At 35.1% G+C, this 17,581-nt stretch overlaps 3 protein-coding genes across 6 annotated transcripts; 2 read left to right on the top strand and 1 right to left on the bottom strand.

Annotated features, from left to right (window-relative positions):
• Positions 1 to 27: 27 nt before the first annotated feature.
• On the bottom strand, positions 28 to 3,344 carry rpusd4 (RNA pseudouridine synthase D4). The gene is made up of 7 exons (XM_055184290.2): positions 3,001 to 3,344; positions 2,744 to 2,909; positions 2,450 to 2,654; positions 1,694 to 1,787; positions 1,074 to 1,224; positions 635 to 732; positions 28 to 379 (listed from the first exon to the last, which is right to left on the bottom strand). The coding sequence occupies exons 1-7, from the start codon at positions 3,190 to 3,192 to the stop codon at positions 182 to 184; spliced, it is 1,104 nt and encodes a 367-aa protein (XP_055040265.2). The 5' UTR covers positions 3,193 to 3,344; the 3' UTR covers positions 28 to 181.
• Positions 3,345 to 3,455: 111 nt separating this feature from the next.
• Positions 3,456 to 11,586, top strand: twf2b (twinfilin actin-binding protein 2b). 4 transcript variants are annotated; one of them, XM_055184294.2, is made up of 12 exons: positions 3,456 to 3,633; positions 4,287 to 4,506; positions 5,706 to 5,783; positions 6,972 to 7,150; positions 7,220 to 7,315; positions 7,508 to 7,612; positions 7,714 to 7,728; positions 7,807 to 7,848; positions 8,482 to 8,601; positions 9,217 to 9,367; positions 9,510 to 9,631; positions 11,192 to 11,586. In XM_055184294.2, exons 2-12 carry the CDS (start codon positions 4,482 to 4,484, stop codon positions 11,354 to 11,356), a joined length of 1,098 nt encoding a protein of 365 aa, XP_055040269.2. In that variant the 5' UTR covers positions 3,456 to 3,633; positions 4,287 to 4,481; the 3' UTR covers positions 11,357 to 11,586. The 4 variants fall into 4 exon arrangements, with proteins under 4 accessions (XP_055040269.2, XP_055040267.2, XP_055040268.2 ...); XM_055184292.2 differs by having other exon boundaries at positions 3,456 to 3,675; XM_055184293.2 differs by lacking the exon at positions 3,456 to 3,633 and adding an exon at positions 3,732 to 4,111.
• Positions 11,587 to 11,841: 255 nt separating this feature from the next.
• Positions 11,842 to 16,135, top strand: cishb (cytokine inducible SH2-containing protein b). Its single transcript, XM_055184295.2, has 3 exons — positions 11,842 to 12,481; positions 13,312 to 13,505; positions 15,398 to 16,135. Exons 2-3 carry the CDS (start codon positions 13,433 to 13,435, stop codon positions 15,877 to 15,879), a joined length of 555 nt encoding a protein of 184 aa, XP_055040270.1. The 5' UTR covers positions 11,842 to 12,481; positions 13,312 to 13,432; the 3' UTR covers positions 15,880 to 16,135.
• Positions 16,136 to 17,581: the final 1,446 nt, after the last annotated feature.

Below are 17,581 nucleotides of genomic sequence, written 5' to 3'. Positions count from 1 at the left end.
TGCAAAAAATCCAGAAGTGGTCAAACATTTACAGTTTGTCTTTTAATGAAAAAGTTCACACACAATGTCAAAATGCCTTAAAAAACTTCAGACAACATCAGTATCCTGGTTTTTGCATCATTAAATAATTTCTCAATCTCTACAACGCCAAAAAAATGAGTTAATGGCCCTGCGATCCATTTCACTCCTTCCCTGGTAGTGGGATCTGTAGTCTTTTTAAAGCATTGGTGAAGTATTTAGGAAGGGGACAGGACACAGTGATTTCATCATGACCTTTGAACCCTGGCAGAACAATCTTTCGGGAGTGTAGGTGAAGAGGAAGGTATCGGGTTTTACTCTGTGCCAGATCCAGGCGTCGTAGCGTGCCCTCTGGCAACTTCTGTAATCAGAAACGTGACTATGAGTCATGTCTCAAGAAAACACTACACCACCAATTCAATGTCCATTATTAATACAAAACGTGCGATCTTCTTTGACTAAACAAATGCTCTGGTTAAAAGCTGGAGCTAAAATTGATTTACTAATGGGTTCCCTGTGTGCCCTTTCTTTCAGTACCACATTAAACAATCATGGATTAAGCAAGAATTAATCTGTTGTGGTTATTTGTAATTTAGAAAGCGTAAATATATCGTACCTGCGGTGCTAGTTTGTTCCAGTTAGCATATTTATGGTCTCCCAAAATAGGGCAGCCCAAAGCAAGAGCCATGTGCACTCGAAGTTGGTTTTTCACTCCTAAAAAACAAATTAATTGCTTGTTATTATTAGGAGTAAGTTTTTATTTCAATTTATGACTTTTACTAGGGATGCACCGATATTTGATTACTTCGAATGACATCTTCTAATACTGATAGTTTTGTTGTGACCCAATTCAAAATAATCACACAGCATGATTTCTAATGCGTTAATTCACCCCTTTTGATTGCCAGGATATAATCTGTCCTGTCCACCAGCTGGTTTTAAACACTTGCCTCCAATAGTAGGGAAAATGTTTTTTTTTTTATCTGCTGATACCAATTAATTATAGGCCGATATATTGGTGCATCCCTAATTCACACATCATTCTTGGTCAATACCTGTGACAGGCTGCAGTTCAACCAAGCTGCATCCACTTGTGCTGTCTAAAACTCGATACTTTGTGACTGCACTTTGTGCTTGCCGATGAGCTCTCACCCTCCTCACTCCATCTCCACCTTCATGCACTCTGAACAATGGGCTTAGACCCATCTAATAAGAAAAAACATACTGGATGTTAATTATAAAGTAATTTAATAAATTGTGGTGAATCCTATTGAAATTAAGTAAACTAAATTTGAAGTTTTGTGGTTTTAATCCACATCTGTTAGCTTTGAGGTTATCTATGGGGCGGTTTCCCGGACAGGGATTAGACTACTCCTAGACTAAAATACATGTAAGAAACTGAAAACGACTTATACTGACATATCTTAAAATACATCAGTGCTCTTAGTTTTGCCTCAAAATGTAGCCAGTAATGTTTTTAGTAAGGCATGTTTGTTAAAACTAGTTATATTTCATAATTAAACTAAGGCCTATTCCTGGTTTAAGATAATCCCTGTCCGGGAAACCACTACTATGTGTGTAAGAAAAATACTCTATAAAATAGCTTAAGATAAAAGACTATTTTCTGAAAATGAGCATGGTGACCCTTATTATGGTAAATAAAATGTTTTCCCACCTTAAAGTGCGGCTGAGGTCCCATAACCTCCCTCTCTATTATGGGAATGTCAATGACTCCCTCAGATGGAACAGGCACACCCACAGTAACCGCTCTGAGCGAGACAATAAGGGGAATAAATTCATTGGTGGATACTTGGGAATCTGTTCACAACAAAAATATTTATGGAACGCATAATAACAGTGGGAGTGGTTACACTCAGATGACATCATCAGAGCCCACAGTTTATTTAAAGGAAAACACCACCGTTTTCAATATTTTACTATGTTCTTACCTCAACTTAGACAAATTAATACACACCTATCTTTTTTCAACGCGTGCACATTTAATATATGTATAGCACCTTGTGAATGTGTTAGCATTTAGCCTACCCCCATTTATTCCTATGGCTCCAAACAGGGATGAATTTATAAGCCACAAAACACTTCAATGTTTTCCCTATTTAAAGACTGTTACATGAGTAGTAACACGAGTAAGTATGGTGGCACAAAATAAAACTTTTGTTTGGATCCTAAGGAATGAATGGGGCTAGGCTAAATGCAAACACATCCATGAAGCGCTGTACAAAGATTAAAAGTGCGCACATTGAAAAAAGATAGGTATGTATTAATTCATCTAAGTTGAGGTAAAAAATAGTAAAATATTGAAAAACTGTGATGTTTTCCTTTAAGACTTACTATGATGTTCTCTCAGGTCAGCACTTAACATTATTTTAATTTCTGTTTAAACCATTAGGGGTTTCAATTTTCAACTTACAAGTATTTCGTTTCTACTTGGTGTGATCTGATGAGTGCTTGTACATGTTCAGCAGTTTCCTTAGTTTTAGCCAAAATCAAAACTCCGGTAGTTTCTTTTTCCAGATTGTGACAGAGGTGAAACTGTGACCCTGCCGCCATGTCATCGGTTATCTTTGCCAGCAAAGGTAGACACTCAGTAATGCTGTTTTTGATCCCATCTACATCTATGAAAATAAAGTGCAGATGTTTTACATACTGTATACAATCATAGAACTGGAATTGAAATAAAGCCATTTAGAGATGCCATACTTACTATAAACAGGCACACCATATGGTTTATTAATGGCAAGTATGTTTTTGTCTTGATAAAGGATGCCCCTGTAAAGTGCCTTTGCAAAAACACTAGGGTGCACGGACTGTAGCTGTTGTGTCAGCTGTTTGAGTTCATTTACTCTCTTCTGTAAAGGGGACAGCGGAACCTTTGAATGGAAACCCGGGAAAGACGGAACATTAAACGTGTTGCACATAAAGTAATTTGACATAAAAACAAGCAAAACACACTTGACCAACCTCTTTGTTTATATCTGTCGGTCTCTGTTTCTCACTCCTAAGTCTTTTCGCGATATCTGCTGCTTTCAATCCTAATTTTCGGTTAGCATCGACAGTGTGGGTCGTTGAAGCTGTGACATACGCTCTTCTGAGCATCACGAACGACATCTCACATGGGTGTCGCATTTTTACAAAAAACTGTTCAAACGCCATTCCGCTTTGAAAAATGTTTCCTCCAAAACACACACGACACTACATTACCGATACGCATACATATCAGATCAAGACACGAGAAAGAAATGGCAGCTAAATATGAAAATCACAGGACCAGCGAACACATTTCAGAGTGGAAAGTCATACGCAGAACTTCAAAATAAAAGTCTTCGCGCAAAATTCAGCTCGTATTATCCAGATGTTACTCTCGTCTAATGGTCAGGGTTGCAGTATTTTCTCTTAGGTTTTTTTTATTTGATCAATGGACAAAAATATTTTGCTATTTTTCCCTGGTTATTGAACAGGGTTATGTTTATTAGTCAAAAAGAATTCAAATTTCACGTGTGTTTGAAGAAAGAGAATCTTTGTGTAAAGCACTGTATCATTCTAGGGAGGGCTGTGTGTGAATAATGCATAATAGCTGGGTTTGTGTGCTCACAGGTGAGTGAATTAAACATGAACCCATCACTTAGAAACCCACAGGTATGTTCTCTCTGTCTCTGCATTTTATATATTCATAAACACTATCAGATAAAAAACTTGCATAATTTATATACTGGCACTGGTGGCCCTACCCACGCAATGAACACATCTTCATCATACAAATGACATAAACCACATGAACAATCTCAAATAGATGTGGTTTGAAATAATTTACTCTTTGCAGTGGATTTTCAGTAGCTGTTTCTATTGTATAAATGAACAACCTCCTGCTGTTTGGCGACTAGTCGCCTGCATGGTATCTCATGTCAGGCTGCTGGAATTTGAGCTCTCAAAGGCCATGGGCTGGTTTATGTGCTCCTATCAGGTCCTCAATGTGTGTAAGCGATAATGTCCCATTTCTTTTCACAAATGGAGCCTTACACTAGTGTGTGAAGAAGATCAAGAGACAGAGAATATACAGACTCGTCACAGTGGGGTAATGCCTTTATTTTTGTAATAAAATCCACAATGCAGCTCTGCACAGATAACAAGTGCTCCCATTTACAAGTGCTCCTCGAGGGCCCCCACTGATAGGTGAATAATTCTAGATAGGTGGTTTACTGGAACCCATCTCCTGACAGGTGTAATATTAGTCTACACATCTTCCTCAGTTCCGCAGATCAAGTTTCAAATAGGATTCCCTGGGTAAAGATGCTTAAGTGGCGTTGATGTCATTGTACGGAAGTGAGTTGGACCAAACTGCTGGGCACAGTGGTGACACAAGTAACCAGCGCCACTGAAGACAATAGGAAGAATCCGTGGGAGTTTCAACTTGGAATTTTGGCTAAACTGGACGACTACTTGAGATGTCGCATCAGACGGGTATCCATGGTAAGCATAATTCGATTTTTATGTTATTTCAGGCTGCAGCCAATAAATACAGATTAGTAATATTTGAATAATATTTTTATCCTCTGCGCCAGCCAACTCATTCTAGTGTGTTAATAGAAAGTTTAAAAAATTAATTTTATATAAACCTTAATATCAGCTTTTCAAAGATACATAGACTCATAGACACAGATACAGGCTGTAACATATGTCAATATGTGTAGCAGAAGGCTAATTTCATTCAGATTTTTTTCTGATTTTCTTGTAAAGGTGTTTAAGACAAAGAGATTTAACATTTTAAATTTTTTTTTTTAAAGTATATTTATATGTTTAAGTTTAAGCAAGCTATTGGATGTAGTCTACCTGTAGTTATTTATTCGAGATATAACATAAGGCTGTGTTTTATATGAATGATGTTGGAAGGTAATTTAAGCTTACGGGCGGAAGCACCGCACCTCATCCATCTCACCTGCACCTGCATCATTTATGAGTCCTGATGCCCGGTTACTATGGTGAGGCCAAGAATAAGGCACAGGCTGCAGAGTGCAAACCGTGTACTATTGCCTTTGTTTCATTCATGCTTATGTACATTAAAAGTACATGATTTAATTATATTATATTTTATTTGTAATATTTGTAAAATTTTATACTGAATATACCAAAAATTAGTTTTTGGAACATCTAAGTGTACTCAAATCCACTATTATTTCAGTAGTATTATTGGTGTTTAGTAGCCTTTTTTTATTTTAATATGTGTATTTGTAGTGTATAACTTTCACACTTTTTAGCACAAAAAACAAAAATGTACTACAAATTTACTTGCTGGTATTTAAGTGTACTTTATTTTTACCTGGGTCTGTAGTTTTATGATTGTTTGCTATGGCATAAACCAAATCTCTCCATTGATTCTTGATGTCAAAATAAAGACTAACATTATACACGGTAAAAAGTGAAAAGTTGCATTTAAAATATTTTTAAGTTTTATAATATTTTAAAAAACGTATTAAATGTTGAAAAAATATGACTTCAATTGGTAACACTTATTTATTTAATTTTTTTTTGTTACCAACAAAAATAATATTTTAAGTTGATCCAACTTTTCACTTTTTACAGTGTTAATAACTCTCTATTTCTAAGATGTTTTAGCCAATTTATACTTTGTTTGTCATCTTGTCATGTGTATACTTTTTCGTTAAAACCAGCAAATGCAGATTTGAGGGATTTTCTTGTGAAGGCAAGAAGGGGAGCTGTCAGAATGATGAAGATAGTTATCAAGAGCGGTGAGTAGAAGAATTCATTCTGTTTATAAACTGTATATTTTTTGCATACATTTACTCAATTGCAGTGTCAAACTATTTTACTATTACTATGAACCATCTGGCCCATATGTGACTGTATAAGTAAGTTTTCTTAAAAGTTCACACAGTGTCCTTTAGCAAGGCGACATTTATAGTTGTTTACATTAACTACACTGTAAAAACATGCAGCATGAAGTTAAAATAACTTTTATTTGCAAGTCAATTCAACTTACTATTTTAAGTTTTCACTTGATAAGTTGACATACTTTATAAAAACAATTTTAAATTTAGGGGATTAACTTAAAGGAGACATTTCACAAGACTTATTTTAGGATGTCAAATAAATTTTTGGTGTCCCCAGAGTAAGTATGTGAAGTTTTAGCTCAAAATACCATATAGATTATTTATTATAGCATGTTAAAACTGCCACTTTGTAGGTGTGAGCAAAAATGTGCCGTTTTTTGGGTGTGTCCTTTAAAATGCAAATGAGCTGATCTCTGCACTAAATGACAGTGCCGTGGTTGGATAGTGCAGATTAAGGGGCGCTATTATCCCCTTCTGACATCACAAAGGGAGCCAAATTTCAATTACTTATTTTATCACATGCTTGCATAGAGTGGTTTACCAAAAGTTACTGGGTTGATCTTTTTCACATTTTCTAGGTTGATAGAAGCACTGGGGACCCAATTATAGCACTTAAACATGGAAAAGTCAGATTTTATTTTGTAAGTTAAAGTAACATAAAAATATATGTTGATTTGACTGAAATGCTGCATTTTTTTTACAGTGTATAGGTATGCATGTTCTACTAGGTTTGACAACCAGTTAAACTTTGAGCAATATCTACTGCTCTATTATTTAAAGCCTGACAAACTTGTTTTGGTGAGATAATTTGCTGTTTGGGCCAACTTTCTAATTGCCACCTGCTCTCATACAATGAAAATAAATTTGAAATAATGCGAAAGAGAAACTTATGGCAGAAACCGGTTATGTCACTTGTTAATTTACCAGGAGTGAGTGACTGGTGAAGATAAGCTGAACTTGGAATGTTATATATGCAGTGTGCGATAACAGATTCATGGCAGCGTGCTGTTTTTGGACACAGAGTCACAGACTGATACTGAGAAAGTAGTCAGGGTGTGTGTTATGAGGTGTGTGTATCTGTTTTAGAGCATCTGGTGTTAGGGGGATATCGAGAAGTGTCTCAGAGCTGGGATCAGGATTATGACGCATGTGTCCTGCCCATGCTGGACACTCTAGAGCCTTGTTATATCCTTTACCGCCTCGACTCACAGAATCAACTGGGCTATGAGTGGCTCTTTATCTCCTGGTCACCGGACCAGTCGCCAGTGAGTAGAAACTGCAAAGATAAAAGCGAATGTGTGCAAACTCTTGCCCTCACACTCTCACTATTACAGGTGAGGTTAAAGATGGTGTATGCTGCTACCCGAGCCACACTAAAGAAAGAGTTTGGTGGAAATCACCTCAAAGATGAGCTGTTTGGAACAGTCCAGGTATATAATTAATAAGTAACAGTTCTAATAATGTCTTATTTACCTTTAGGCATATGTTTTATGTTTTGAATACCTTGTAGTGACCGAATTTAAATTAAGTGCTTTTAGCCTTGCATACAGTGTATTTCTTCAGGTTACATGATAAGAGATGCACTGTGTCATCTAATCACTGTTTCTTATTCTGACCTGCAGGAAGACATCTGTTTCCAAGGTTACCTACAGCACCTATCCTCCTCCTCAAGCCCCGCCCCCCTCACCACTGCAGAGCAACAGCTCCATCAGATTAAAATAACAGAGGTGAGGAACACTAAAAATGTGAAGTGTTTTATACAAACTCAGAATTTCAGAACTTCATTCATATCTAAAAACGACTTATTTCTTGATGCTGCACCTGACAGGATAGAGTTGCACGGGTAAGTTTATAATGTTTTTTTTTAAAGAATACATTTAAGAGGATTTTATATTAAACTCATAACTGTACATTTCTTTAGGATGAGCGAAGACGAGTTCCCACTGTAAGTGGACGAGCAAAGGTAGTCTCACCTCTCTCTTTACAATTAAATCAGAAATGGGATAACATACATTAAAGTCTTCACAATTTCAAATGAATTGTTAAGTGAATGTAACCTGGTATAGTTTGGGTCTGACATGAGGTAGAACATAGATAGCAGCACAATATAGAAGTCAAGTCACTTAATTCAATATTTTTAGATGGATAAAAAACTCTGATAGAAGAATTACCAGAAATTTGGAGAATTAAAAGAACATAGATTTACGAACCTTCAGCAAATATATGAGATTATTTAACATGATGTTGTGATGTCATCGCTGACCCTAAACTAATGCTGGGCCAGAGGCCTAATTTTAAAGGTGCTGAAAAAAATTGAAAGGTGCTTTTAAAAAATATAGAGTTAACAGTTTTACCTTTTTTAAAACATCACTTACTATTTAAAAGTCTGATGTCTGTTTTTAATTAGGTAAAAATATTTTTAACTTTTTGCAAAATTTCATACTGAAATTGCTGGCCTGAAAGATAATGTGGTTGCAGATCACAGATTTCTTTATCTGTTTTATCTATTTATCCATCATGTTTTTTACTTAAGACTTTGCTTTGGTTAGAAAAATAACAAATACTTGTATGTCTGTTAAATGTGTTTTTGATACAGACAGAGATCAGCGTGGATAGTAAAAATCCGACTTTGCAGGGTTTGGCGTTCCCATTGCAGCAGGATGCTAAACATGCATTACAGCAACTTAAACATAAACGCATCAATTACATTCAACTAGTAAGTCCTAAAAACATAAAAACAAAGGCAAAATGCAGTGACTATAGCTAGAAATTGCTAATTTGCAAGACCTCCTGTATCATGTAGATAAGTATCTTGAGTCAATTTTTGTTTTTTTGAGAAAGTAACTATCAAGAAGAAAATAACTGACAACTAAAAGTCACAAAAAGTCTAAACTAAAAACTCTTTTTACTTAGTTCCATACTAGTCTAAGGCCAGTTAAGGTCTTTTGCCTTTGTAGGGCAGAATACATGGACATAATAATGCATAAGCAGAATGTATTTAAAGGAACAGTATGTAGGATTGTGGCCAAAACTGGTATTGCAATCACAAATTCGTGGCCAATACACAAAATGACAACATAAACATCAGTTGAGGGCTGCAACTCCACTTTTTAAATGACAATATCCTGGCCAGACCACTGTTGTCAGTGATATAAGTATTTGAAATGAAAATGATTTCTTAATGTCTAGTGACATATCAGGGCCATTTTATGATTAATTGATATAAATTTTTTACATACTGTTCCTTTAAATAATTGTTTAAAAGCAAAACGTACAGACTGGCACACACACATTTACTACAAGGCATTGACTTTTTTTTTTGCTCTCTAAGAGGTTGGACACTGAAAAAGAGACGATTGAGCTGGTCCACACTAGTCCTACAGAGGCACAAGAGCTGGCAAGCAGAATCCCCACTGATGCCCCACGATATCACTTCTTTGTGTACAAACATGCCCATCAGGGACAGACAATGGAAGCTGTAGGTTAGTACCAGATCTGAGCTGCTGTTTAGCTGTTTGCAGGTTTACCTTATGTACTCTACATCTACACTAGATGGCACTTTAAAAATTTCTTCCCACAACGCTAATGCATGTGTTTGTGGTTTGTTGTGAATAAATGGACTAGTTTTCATCTACTCCATGCCTGGGTACAGCTGTAGCATCAAAGAAAGGATGTTATACTCCAGCTGTAAGAATCGACTGCTGGATGAGGTGGAGAGAGACTATCACATAGAAATCGCCAAAAAGGTATAAGAAAATACATAGTTTAACAGGTTATTAGGCTATAACATTTGTTAACATTTCAATTATGAAGAGATTGTGTTCACGTGTCTCTTTTTTGTGTGTTTTGTGCTATAATGCATTATTTTTCCCATCATAAAAATGTAACATTCTTCACTAAATTCTGCAGGGTTATTTTTAACTCAATGCTGGGTAAATATTGGACAAAACACATTAAAAAACACACCCTAACCCTAACCCACAAGAAACAAACCAGCATTGCATTGAAACAACCCAGCACAGGTTTATTTATCATCCCAACATGTGTTCTGTTCAATATTTACCCAGCATTGGGTTTAAAATTTTGACACTCAAGATTAACATACATAATTTTGAAAATTTTAACAGCATGGAACATATAATATAATACATATAACATATAATATAATATATTACCCTTCACTCTCAGAAATAAAGTTATCACTGGGACACTACCCTTATTTCAAAAAGGTACACCCAAGTACCCAAAGAGTGCATATTAGTACTTCAAAGTTATGTATTGGTTGTTCAAAGATACATATTTGTACCTAAATGATACATATTGGGATATTTTTTAAAGGGTACTACCCCAGTCACAGCTTTTGTACCTTTACTTTTGACAGTGTTGTTACAAAAATAAAAACACATTATTTGTTCAATTTGTACATAACATGTGCTCTAGATGAGTGGTTCTCAAACTGGGGGCCACGAGATATGCCAGGGGGGCCCCAGTTTTATGAGATTTTATAAAATACATTAATTTATCATGAATTCTGTGTAATTAAACCAAAACAATATCAGATTACTAACCAACAGCACTACTTAGAATAATTGTATATGTTTTGTTTAATTAAAATGTTACATTTTAGAAAAAATTTGTCATAAATTTTCTTTGGGGGGGGGGCGCAAAGAAATGCACTGTATACAAGGGGGGGAGCACGCTGAAAAAGTTTAAGAACCACTGCTCTAGATAGCACATACTAAGTGAGCTAATTTAAGGCTAAATTGCAACCATATAACCCATTTTGGCATAGATTTTTATTTAATTATTTTTCAATAAATAATATTGAAATATCAAATAATAAAAATGTAATAAAAATATCAAACAGTTATTTATAGTTATTTATAGTTAGAAAATGAAAAATCACACAAATAAGTCAAAATACTTATTAAATCATCACATTTTTTGTTGTTTGCACCATAATACTTAATTCTGTGTAACTGGAACCTGTTGTATACAAACGTGGACAATTACGCTTCATGTTCAAAGACAAATATTTATTGGTTCTTCCTAACCCCAAATAGCTGAAAGAAATCTGATAAAAAGACAAACCAAAGCTCGAGTCTTAGGAGGTTAAACTTATTTAAACTGTAGGACATATAATCATATAAACAGTAACATGGCAAATCAAAATTGCCTATAATATTTAGTAAATCAGAAGGTAAATCACCATCTTTAATTCACCTCCTTTAGCTTAATACCTTAATATGATTAATACCTTTTTTATGATGAATGGCATTTCTGTTATTATATTATTGTGTGTACAGATGGAGATTGACAGCGGAGAGGGGCTGACAGAAGATTTTCTGTATGAAGAGGTGTACCCAAAGCAGAATGCTCTCAAACAAACCTTCACCAAGCCAAAAGGCCCTACAGGGAAAAGAGGAAACAAGCGTCTCATCAGGGGAGCAGGAGAGAACGACGAGAGCTAGAATGAATATTGTCAAAATAAAATGACATCTGATACATAATGTTTCATTTCACTCTTAATCATCTGTAGCCTGTTTCATAACTCATATAACCCTTTGTTGTTATTTTTTATTTTAGATTTTACCTTTATTCTTTATATTATATCCTACCTTCTTTATATTAAAACTCATTGTGTTGTTAAGATTTTTATGTTATAATTACAATAAAATACATTAATCTACCTTACATCTCCTTTATCTACAATACATACAGCATTATGTATGCAAAAAAGACCCAATACCAGTCCTATCAGTTACTATGGGATCATAACAGGACTTGGGATAGGAAGTTTTTTATAAGGCCCTAACGATAGATGTTGTTAACAGTATAACACACATTTATGGAATTTGGACACATCTTCCAGTGATGGCCTTTCCTTGAGCTCAATGCTCTCTCTCTCTCTCTCTCTCTCTCTCTCTCTCCCTCTCTCTCTTTCTCTGTACATTTAAGCTGGCACAGAGGTCAATTTAAGCGGCTGTTTCAGCATTTCTGGAAAGCTCTTACCAGGAAAGTCATCCGCAGTTGAAACCGGCCGGGCAGCTTTATGTCAACGGGACGCATCAGCCAATGGCAGCGCAGAGAGCGTCGAGAGCGCAGTTTCTGCGAAACGATGATGAGGCCGCGAGCGCTGAGATGTCGCGCGCTTCTTGGAATTAGATTCCTAGAATGCTCGTGAACTCGTGGAACTCAGACGCGCAACAAAGGCGTTTCTCGGTGCTCTTGTTTCAGGAGAATAATAGTCCAGTAAGCCAAACAACCTATTCGACTTAATCTGTTAGTACCTTGTACCGAGCAGTGTGGGGTTTTTTTGGTTTCGCGTTAATCTCTACCCTACATTATTCCATGTTTCCCTGGAGAATATTTTACGAGGTTCGTTCGGGTTAACGATAGACAACATTAGGGATGTAAAATGCATGGAGGTTTCCTCTGTTTGCGGTCGGTTTGTCGCCATTAGACTTCTGCTGAAACAATGTCAAAAGCCTTCTCACCAAACTGGACTTGGGATCGTGTACATTTTACAGCCTGTCCGAAATTTTCACTGAACTATCTACTGGCAAAGCGAAGGTGACGATTTAATGTCCGGGAAGGTAAGAACTCTCTTGTGCATTGACTTAAAACATTTAAGTTATTTACCTATAGTTTTAACATTTCTAAAAAAAAAACTCAAGTGCGTTCAGACAGATCGAGTTACTGCAGAAGTGGCTAAACGTGTTTGATGGCTTCACAGATAAGCTTTCAGTAATGTCTTACAGGTTAACAATAAATCCCTGGTTTTATTTGCTTTCGATATATGCATCATGTTTTTTTTTTTAAATATTTATAATCCAGTCCCAATTTCGGCTGGTTATTCGTCTAAATGCATTCTTGCTTTGATTTGAATGTTTTTGTAGAGCAAATGGGACGTTAACAAATTTGTTAACAACGTTCAAATTATTACTTTACAGTGAAACAAACATTTAAATGTCAGTTATAAATTCGTTCGTTTTAAAATAAAATACATTCATGTTGCATTTTGTCCAGGCCCAGATGCCAGCCTTTCTGTATTTCACATTGAATAGTTTCTTTTGTTTCATGTTCATTTTATTTTCAAGTTTTAAAGCGATTTTTAACGCTTTACTTACGGACTTATTAACATGTTTTGATTTGGATTAGTTGTTTTGTAAAATCTGTTGTGTACCTTTGGAGTTTGGCTTATAATTGAAAGTAAATAACTTGTGAGTTCAGGCGCTTCACTACTGTCACCACTATTATACTTACACGTTTTTAAAAGCCATATAGAAATACATTTTGTTAACCTTTAAACTTTTAATTGCGGTGTTTCACCTCACGCGCCATAAAATGTAAAAAGAAAGAAAGAAATTACACAAGTTAATTACAAAACACGTAATGCACTGATATATTCGTCTTTCTTCCATAGCAAGGGTCTGTTGCCAGGGCCACCTTCAGGAAGTGTTGCTAAGGTGACACGTGCTCAGAATGAAAGGTGAGAATCAGAAGTTCATCAAAGCCAAAGATCCAGTGCACCTTATTCCTCTAACATGTCTCTACCATGGGCTACTGCTGAGGATTTGTGCTTCATCACCACTACCTTTCAGCACCTACACACCTCAGGTATATTCTTTTATCCTATAGAGGTTTTAATTTCTTTAAAAAATTTTAATTTCGCGACCTATAAATAATAATTAAATAATCTATCCAGGGACCCACCAACATCATTTTGAATAGAAATATGATGAGAGAGTCGTTTTTTATTTATATTTTCATTTTATTTATAATACTTTATAATACACTGTTGTAAATCATTTAAACAAATCAAAAGAATTCTCTTTTCTTGTCATTATTTGGACTAAACCCACCTTATCCCATGTGCGACCCACAGGTTGGTCCAGACCTACATTTTGAAAAACCCTAGTAGACACATAAACATTAAAAAGGACTGCTGGCAAATATTTTGCAATATATATATATAAATATAATCCTAATTCTGCATAAAGCACATAAAGGATTTGTAATATGTTTTATCCCCTCTTTCTTAACTCTTACAAAAACCTGGAAAATGCACTCAATTAAACCACAATATGCAATAACTTTCTAAATAATGTCTTTTAAAAAATAATGTTCACTATATGATATATGAAACTGTTTACATTTGCAAAATCTACATTGTAGAAAATACTTTGCTGCCTTAAGGTTTTTTGTTGAATCAACTCGAATTTCCAAGTCATTTCTATTATTTATCTTGACTAAAGATGAGTTATTATTACTACAGGTGAATTGTTATAACTTATAAAATTAAGTTGACTTTTCTCAACTTTATTTTATAAGTTGTGACAACTTATCTCTGTTGACATGACTTGTAAATCTGAGTTGATTTAACAAAAATTTTTAAGGCAGCAAAGTATATCTTACAGTGTGTTAACCAACATGCTTTTCACATTCTTTTTGATCATACACGTCAGAATACATGCATGCACTCATGCACACGCAGGCACTGTTGCAGTCTCTCTGCACTGTAAAAAATACTTTGCTGCCTTACATTTTTTTTGTTTAATCAACTCAGATTGACAAGTCTTATAAAATATAGTTGAGAAAAGTAAACTTAATTTTTTAAGTTATAACAACTTGCCTGTAGTTATAACAACTCGTCTCTAGTCAAGATAAATAATAGTAAATTGAAATGACTTTCGAGTTGATTCAACAAAAAATTTAAAGGCAGCAAAGTCATTTTTACAGTGTACTATCTGCATTGACCTAAAACATCCAAAAATTAAGTTATTGCAAGCAACTGGGTATGCATACAGCGAAATGCACAGTTGCGCCATTTTATATTTTTGATATATTGTGATGTTTTTGGTAAATTGATTATATTTCCCTAAAACAAAAAGAGTTTATTCATTTAAGAAAAAAATAATTTATGCTCTATGACAAGAAACAGTTTAGTGTTGATTCTCATTGTTGACGCTGATGTTCATTTCATTACACAGAATTTAGCACAAATCAGCCTTAACTGGGTTCAGGATGTATAGTTATTCTGAGCCAATGACGTCTGACGTCAACAACTCTCTCTTTATTTGAACAATGGTTGAAGCTTATTGCCTGCTATTAACAAGTCATATTTATAGTCCCAAGATGTCATGATCTTTTTGGGGGCCAGTAGCATGCACATTTTGGGTTTGTCATGATCCTAAAACATGAAGTTAGAATCATACACACACATATAGCATTCATTGCTTTACATGCCACACTCTAGAGGCAAGCGGTGCTGGATGGCGCTGGGGGTGGTTCTTGGCTCGTAATCATAGTGGAAGCATTTTATGAAGAACCATACGGGGGTCATATGCACCACTATACCACATATGATTCTACACAGGTACTTCATCGGTGCTATATGGCACTTAAAATGGTTCCTCTATGATTACAAACCAAGCACCGCTTGTTTTTAAAGTGCATGTTATGCAAACCTCATCTTAATATACATCATATTAATAAATCTTTTTTTCTAGGATGGTACTGGGGTGGCATGACAGCCAGTGAGGCGAGGGATGCTCTCACTGATGCGTCAGAAGGGACTTTTCTCATCCGTGACAGCAGCCATCCCCTCTACCTCTTCACCCTTTCAGTAAAGACGTGTAGAGGTCCAACTAATGTTCGGATAGAATATGACAGTGGCCGTTTTCGCCTCGATTCCAGCTTCACAGCCAGATCCTGCTTGTTGTCCTTTCCTGCTATTCCTAGTCTTCTGCAGCATTATATGGCCACCAGTCAAGGTAAAGAGGAAAAGAAGATAGCAGAAGAACAACGAGTGGTGTCAAAAGACAATGCAGTTCTGTTGAAACTCAAAAAACCTATTCACAGGCCTCAGGCCTTTCCAACGTTACAGCACCTCACGCGTCTCACTATAAACAGATACACTGATTGCCATGAACATCTGCCATTGCCACGCCCACTGTTGCTTTACTTGAAAGAGTACCCGTTTAAGTTGTGAGGAGGACATTGCTTTATTCCTTTGCCCATAAAGTTGCAGTTGTGGAATACTGTTAATGTGGCTTTGCCTTGCAGGATTGTCGGTCCTGTTATAAGATGCTTGTAAGATGAAAATTCCAAATTGTAGCACTTCCATTGAATCAAAAAGGAGTTGAAAGAATAGACAAGGACTGCTTTTTGTACATTTTATTTTTGAATATTTGTAAATATGTCTCTTTGCTTTCTCTTTCTAGTAAACTGAAACCTTTTTGTATTCATGAAGTGAAGTATTCTTGAAAAACACAACTGGGTTTCTTTGATGTACACTCCTTTAAGCATGCCATTCAGTATTTTAAAAACACTTAAGTGCCCAAAACAAAATTATCCCATTGCTTTAAAGTTCTGTTTACACATTAATTTGCCAAACATTTTACCAGAGCTTAACTGAAATATGTTTGCTTTTGTGATTATGATTGACTTTGAACAGTTTGTGTTAATATGTTTATGTTCATGAGATGATATTGTGGCTCTTAAGAAAAGACCTACAGATTCTGACTCATGGATATAAAAAGGCATAAAAATCATATGTCGTTTATTAGTATCAACACATTTCTATTTGCCACTGAAAAAAAAACTTCTGGACATCGGTTGCACATGATTAAATTAGGTTTTCTTAAAATGAAATTAACATAAATTAAAATTAATTTCATTTTAGGAAAACTTGATTCTGTCATGTTGAACTGGTGTACATTATTAAATTACGTAGATCTCAATTTTTTTTTTTAGGAAAAATCTGAAATAATAGAAATGTTACTAAGTGTTGCACTTACATTTTTTTACTTGAATAAATTAAACTTTCATGACTAATGAGGAGGTGCTGATTAAAATAAAGTGGAATTAGCTTAAGTTATTTCAACTTATTTATAGCACACGCTCACTAGTCAAGAAAAAGGAAATTAATTGTAAAATCAAGTTGAATAAACTTAAAAATTTAGGTGCAACAAGAATTTTTGTCATTGTTGAGAAAATATGGTCTTAGCTTTAATCATTGAAGCTAACCCCAAAATGAAAGTTATGTCATTGTTCAAAACCTGTATGAGTTTCTTTATTCTGTTGAACACAAAAGAAGATATTTTAATGTGTGATGGTACGCTCACAGTTGATGGTACCCATTGACTTAGTATTTGTTTTTTCTACTATTGAAGTCACTGAGTACCATCAACATTTTGAATAAAATAAAGAAACTCATACAAGTTTTAAACAAAATTAGTTCCTTATGACAGAATTGTAATTTCTGGGTAAACTATCCCTTTAATGTAGGCTAACCCTAAGAAAACTAACCATGGTTTTACTACAGTTAAAACCAAAAAAAACATGGTTAGTGTAGTACAACCATGGTTTTGCTGATACACCAAAAAAACACGGTTACTACACTTTTATCACAATAAAACCATGGATAATTTTCGTAAGGGAACTGACAGTTTCTGCAAAGAATACACATAGTACATGTACATATTTTACTTGAGTACATAATGACAAGCAGGTGTTTTTTAATTGATATACTTGCTGACAAACATCATTCGCACACACCACAACTGTCAGTGGCAATGACTCATCACAAAGGACAAAATTCTCTTGACACTTAGTACTAAACTTTAATTATATATAATTACTGTACTATAGAACAGAGACATTTTAAAATGTTACTTATAGGTGTAAAAGTC

Source organism: Misgurnus anguillicaudatus, chromosome 14 (genome assembly GCF_027580225.2).
Source record: "Misgurnus anguillicaudatus chromosome 14, ASM2758022v2, whole genome shotgun sequence".
Taxonomy (NCBI): Eukaryota; Metazoa; Chordata; class Actinopteri; order Cypriniformes; family Cobitidae; genus Misgurnus; species Misgurnus anguillicaudatus.
The sequence above is the reverse complement of the archived record's forward strand: the minus strand, read 5'-3'. Positions and strand labels throughout refer to the sequence as shown.